This window comes from Cebus imitator, unplaced genomic scaffold (genome assembly GCF_001604975.1).
Source record: "Cebus imitator isolate Cc_AM_T3 unplaced genomic scaffold, Cebus_imitator-1.0 Scaffold444, whole genome shotgun sequence".
NCBI classification, from domain to species: domain Eukaryota; kingdom Metazoa; phylum Chordata; class Mammalia; order Primates; family Cebidae; genus Cebus; species Cebus imitator.
Window position 1 is genome coordinate 1,414,553 of NW_016107759.1, and position 6,000 is coordinate 1,420,552.

At 56.8% G+C, this 6,000-nt stretch overlaps 1 protein-coding gene across 7 annotated transcripts in view; it reads right to left on the reverse strand.

The window, feature by feature from the left end:
- The window catches only part of UNKL (unk like zinc finger), a 45,463-nt gene that overhangs the window by 12,540 nt on the left and 26,923 nt on the right, over nt 1-6,000 (reverse strand). For all 7 annotated transcript variants that reach the window (XM_017510968.2, XM_037732211.1, XM_017510966.2 and 4 more), the window contains one exon: nt 1,978-2,155. In XM_017510968.2, coding sequence (XP_017366457.1) covers nt 1,978-2,155 — 178 coding nt within the window. The remainder of the gene's footprint in view (nt 1-1,977; nt 2,156-6,000) is intronic.

Genomic DNA, 6,000 nt, shown 5'->3' on the forward strand with positions numbered 1-6,000 from the left:
GAAAACGTACCTCAGATATTAAAGAACGGCCGGAAAAATTACTACAAATGTGCAAACTCCAGTCTATCTGAAGGTGCGCTACGTGGGCAGCCAGGCCTCTGTCAAGCCCACAGACACCTGGTTCTGTTTTCCACCTGAGTGGGCAGAGTAGAAAAATGGTCTCACCTGTTTGAGATTTAATTTTCCTAAATATTTTTCTGCTATGCTGGAATTCTACCATTGCTACTTTTAGGTTAGGGAAGAGTAACTTTATTTAAAAAACAATGTTTCTGTGTAAAAAAATAAATCAATCATGGCCAGGCACATTGGCTCACGCCTGTAATCCCACCACTTTGGGCAGCCAAGGCAGGCAGATCACCTCAGGTCAGAAGTTCGAGACCAGTCTGGCCAACACGGTGACACCCCAACTCTACTAAAAATACAAAAATTAGCCAGGTGTGGTGGCTGGTGCCTGTAATCCCAGCTACTCGGGAGGCTGAGGCAGAACTGCTTGAACCCTGGAGGCAGAGGTTGTAGTAAGGCGAGATTGCACTGCAGCCTGGGCAACAGAACTAGAGGAAAAAAAAAAAAAAAACCTGCTCAGAGGCCAGACCCTCATGGGGCTTTAGCCACTGTGTGACCCTAGGTTTCTGAGGGGATGTGTAAATTTGAGGGTGTGATTTAACAAGATCCATGGCCCTGGGTTACACAGCGATGTCAGATTAGAACCAGCATGTTCCAGCTGGGCCCGGCCGCAGCTATACGCGGGAGACTAACGCAGGGGGGTGGCCTGCGCCCGGGGTTTGAGGCTGCAGTGAGCTGACTGCACCACTGCACTCCTGCCCCGGCCACAGAGCGAGACCCTGACTCAAAACATAAAACCCCAAAACGCACAAACAACTCAGGGAAGGCTGTCTCCTGTGCTGGCCTCCAAGTTCTCTACCCCTGGGCTGGGGTGGAATGGGATGCGGGTGGGGACCCCAGCATATTCAATTCATGAGACCTCTCTGGTTCAAGAGAACAACACGGATACCCCAGTTTCAAGCTGTAATAAAACATGTACACTTGTTTCTGCACGAGAGAAACGTAACACAGCAATACCACCCGTTAAATTTTACAGCGTTAAAACCCACCCTTTAAGGTAAAGCCCCAACAGGACTCATCTTACATCCCATACTTCCTCCTCCCAAGGCCCCAAGAGAAGGAGATAATTTTCAAAACAGACCAGAAGGCGGAATTTCAGTCGTGTCCTGAAACAGGTGAGGCCGCCAGGCTGAGGCAGAAGCGAGGAGCCCTTCCCGGGTAGGGCAGCCCAGTGCTCCCAGCCAGTGAGGATGAAACAAGGCAAACACTGCCCGCGCCTGTGCCCCTGCCCAGACAGAGCCCAGCACCAGTGCTGCGGCCATCCAGGATTCCCACTCTCCCCAGGGCCTTCTGAGGGAGGGAGAGGCCTTCGTGGGTGGAGCTACCGGGGGCCTGCAGCTGGGCCCGAGCAGGTCCGTCCAAGCCGGTCAATGACCAGCAGCTGAGGCTGTCGGGCAGGCGTCTCTGCAGGTCTGGCCATCCAGTCACCTCATGCATTGACGTGGGCCCTCACGGTGCTGGGGTCCCACTCTGAGTCCCCAGGGTGTGCCCGTGCAGGCACTGGAGCAAGGGCCCACCATGTGGCCCCCGGCAGCTCCCATGACTCCCAACATCTCTCAGCAGCCTCCCTCTCAGTCCCTGGGCCGGGCGGCACCCACTCTGCCTGGCTCCTGGGAAGCTCCTCGTCCCCAGCGCCCGTGGCACCCAGGCTGGGAGCCTCTCTGAGCCAAGGCTTGTTTTCAGAACCACAAGTGCAACACGACCAAAGTGACAGACATCAGAAAACATACATCTGGTTTCTCTACAAACACGACGATTCTGTAACATGTCCTGAAATAGAAGCGCTGTTGCTGAAAAGCTACAGCATGGGCACAGAAGGAGGTCAGGGAGAAAGGAGGACGGCACCAGACTTACCAAGGATGGCCTCCACGGTGCTGCCGGCGGGGCGGAGCGGGAGGGTGCGGGCAGCGGGCACGGGCAGCGCGGTGGGGGAGGAGCTGCCGGAGCCAGCGCTGGACGCCAGGCTGGACGCCACACTGGAGCTCACGCTGGGGGTCGGCGGGTGGACCGCTGCAAACACGGCCAGGTGGTTCTGTTCAAAGACAAACACCATGAGCAAGCGCCCCTGCGTGGAGGAGGCGTGCAACGTCAGCACCCTGCAGAAAGCACTGCAGGACACCACAGACTGCCACACCTGGGCCTGGAGGGACGCTGACGGCACCGCGGAGCGACTGCAGGACAGGCAGAGCAGCGGCCACGGCGCACTAGAGACAGGCACAGGCGCCTCTGGCAAGCATCTCATGAGCTTTTCTGCAGAAAAGGTTTCAGGAGTAGACATTTGCCAGGGAAATCAATCCCGCAGGTGCAGAAAGATGTGTCACAGGCGGGGGCCTGCCAGCCCAAGAGATGAGCCCTGCAGCCTGCCTGCCCTTCTCCCCACTTCCTGGGTGCCCCTTGCCCCGGCTCTCAACCAGGACTGGCTCCTGGGCACCTTGGTGCCCCCAGAGACACGTCCTCCCAGGGACTTCAGCAGAGACCCAGCACCATTTCCAAAAACATCCATAGTGTGGTCCTGTGACCTCGTTACCAGGGAAAGTAAAACATGAGGCAGTTCACATGATCTATATTTGGAGGATAACAGATCAAAAGAAAAAGAGCAAGCACACAGAGCAGTAGTGAATAAAAACCCAGTAACAGGAGGACGCTGGATGCAGGAAACACCCAGTACAAATGACCCACAACGGAGCTGCAAAGCCAGATGTCACATCACACAGTGGCTGTGTCTAGAGAGCTATCTAGGAGGTCGCTGCAAAATCCAGTCACGGGGAGGGCACTGAAAACATTAGACACAAATGACCCAGAGCTACCTACGAGGCCCCTGCAAAATCCAGCACCAAAAGCTGGATTAGAGGAAGTTTCTGGCCGGGTGTGGTGGCTCACGCCTGTAATCCCAGCACTTTGGGATGCCAAGGTGGGCAGATTACTGGAGGTCTGGAGTTCGAGACCAGCCTGGCCAACATGCAGAAACTCTGTCTCTACTAAAAAATACAAAAAAACTTAGCCAGAGCCAAGCATGGTGGCTCACGCCTGTAATCCCAGCACTGTGGGAGGCCAAGGCAGGCGGATCACCTGACTTCAGGAATTCAAGACCAGCCTGACCAACATGGTAAAACCCCATCTCTAATACAAATACAAAAAATGAGCCGGGCGTGGTGGCGTGCACCTGTAACCCCAGCTACTCAGGAGGCTGAGGCAGGAGAATCACTTGAACCTGGGAGGCGGAGGTTGCAGTGAGCTGAGATTACACACCATACTCCAGCCTGGCAACACAGTGAGACTCCATCTCAAAAAAATAAATAGCCAGGCACTGTGGCTCATGCCTGTAATCCCAGCTGTTAGGGAGCCAGAGGCAGGAGGATGGCTTGAGCCCAGAAGTTCAAGACCTGCCTGGGCAATACAGCCAGACCCCGTTCTCCATAAAAAGGAAAAAATAAATAAGGACAAAAATAAATAAATAAAATAAAAGTAGCTGTGCTTAGTGTCGGATGCCTGTAATCCCAGCTACTCGGGAGGCTGAGGCAGGAGAATCGCTTGAACCCGGGAGGTGGAGGTTTCAGTGAGCCGAGATCACACCACTGCACTCCAGCCTGGGTGACAGAAAGACTCTGTTTCCAAAAAACATGAATTGCATATCGACGTGTTACAGCTGAAATGTTACGGTATCTGGGTTTTGCTGAAAAGTAACACAGGCAAAGTTAACCTTGGAAGGTGTGACTTTACTAGTTTGTCTGCTTAAGTAAAACTATCCATAATAAGGAAATTTTAATGTGCATTTCCAAGGGTCAGAAATCGTCCACGGACTCATCCCCGACAAGAACGGTCCTGGCTCCAGGCTCCTGTGACCGTGGGGTTCCGCCACCTGCACTGGCTTCCTTCTGGAGTTAACAGATTTGCTCCTCAACCCCTGGCACAGGAGGAGTGCAGAGCCCCCGTGACTGACTCAGAAAACAGTCGCCTGCGGCTGCAGAGTCTGGGGACAGCCGCCAGAGCTCCCTGCACAGGGCGAGACAGGGTCTGCCCCTTCGTCCATAATCCGCTTGCCCTGACTAGCCCAGAGACCACTTCCCCTCAAGCCATGAAAGAAGGGACCACAGGCCACCCTGTGGGCATCAGGGATGGTGCTAACTCCTGCACCCAACACCGATGACCCTCCTAGCCATGCCTGGCGCTGCCGACACCTCCCCCTCATCAAGCCCCCACCGTGAGCCTGTGACAGGGTTGCTGGAAGCCTCACGTTCTCCAATAAGCAGCCCAGAAACACAATGGATGCTGCGGGGCCTGGGTCCATCTCAGTGGCAACCCGCCGCCACCCCCCCCACCACCCTGCAGCCTGTCCCTGCTCCAGAGCCTAAGTGTGGCCCCAGGAAGGCTGGCAGGGGCCCCTCGACAGGCATCCTGGTGACACAGCACCCAGAAACAAAGCAGATGCCTGGGAGCTCCTTGTGCCCAGATGGCTTGGACTGGGGAGAGGACTGACCTTCTCTACCAGCAAAGGACAGGGCTACCCAGTCTGTGGCCACCAGCAAGTGGGGAGTGGCATGGGGCAGTCCACCAAGCTCATGGCATCCAACAGCTGTGACTCAGAACCGAAAGCTCAGGGCCAGCAATGCACTGCCTTCTGGGGCACGGACACCACACGGGGGCACGGACACCACACAGCCCACAGAAGCTCTCTCCCACCCCTTCCTCCTCCCATCTCCTGGCAGCCCACCCCATGTCCCAAGGTCTGCGTTCCGGGCACAGTCCCTACACACAAGCTGCCCCTGCTGGGTCAGGCTGAGGTCCGCCTCATCCTGGCACACCAGTCTCCAAGAGGCCACCGCCCAAGTCACACTGACCCCTATGGATACCCTCCCCAGCTCCAAGAACCCTGCGGGCATCTCAGTCCTTCCCTGAACCTGACTCCAGAGCCTCACCCAGTCCCAGGGGCCACCTCCCAAATAAGGGAGAGCTGAGGGAGTCTTGCCTGGAAGGGCCGCAGGTCAACCACGAAGCCACGGACAACACTGGGGTGTGTGCAGCAGGCTGGCCCTGCCCTGGGTGGCATGGGGAGCCTGTGCCCAGCACCTGTATCTGCACAGAGCCGAGGAATGCAGAAAGCCGGGAAGCACCACCGTGTAGGCGCTACGTGTGCCGCCACAGCAACACTGGTCTGAGGGCTGAGACAGGGCCTCAGGCTCCCAAAGCACTGCCCAGCCCAGGATGAGTGCAGCAGCCTGAGAAGCCAATGCCGCCTCCTTCCTGGGTGTCTGCAGGAGGGGACTCTGCCCTAGGGGCCTTCGTCTCAGCCCACAGGAGGCCATAAACCCAGAGGGACTGGAGAGGAAGCCTCAGCCCTGAGCGATTCCCAAACCTTGTGCTGACCCTGCCCAGGAGCCAGCCAGGGTGATGCACATACTGTGACTTCAGCCCAATGACCTGAAAATCATCCACATCCATGTCAGTCCTTGTCCCCCAAGGCCCAATGACCACAGACCAGCCTGGTGTGGGGGCCCATCCACAGGAGGGCTACACATGGTGAGAGGGGCCAGAGAAGAGCCCCGTGAGGACACCGCGTCTCCACTAACCCCCGCACCGCCTGCCCCATGAGGACACCACGCCTCCACTAACCCCCGCCCCGCCCGCCCCGTTAAGGACAGCACACCCTGGGCTACCACTGGTACTGCCTGCCTGGTTTTCTTTTCATCACAGTGAAACATACTATAAATTGACTATGGTGGCCACTTCTCAGTGTAGTCAGGGGCATGAATCCCACCCACACCGCCGTGCAGCCATCACGGCGCCCACCTCCAAAACTCATCTCCTAGCCGGAAGCTCTGACCCCGTGCAACACTTGCCCCCCTCCCCTCCAGCCCCCACCAAGCTATTCTGTGTCTG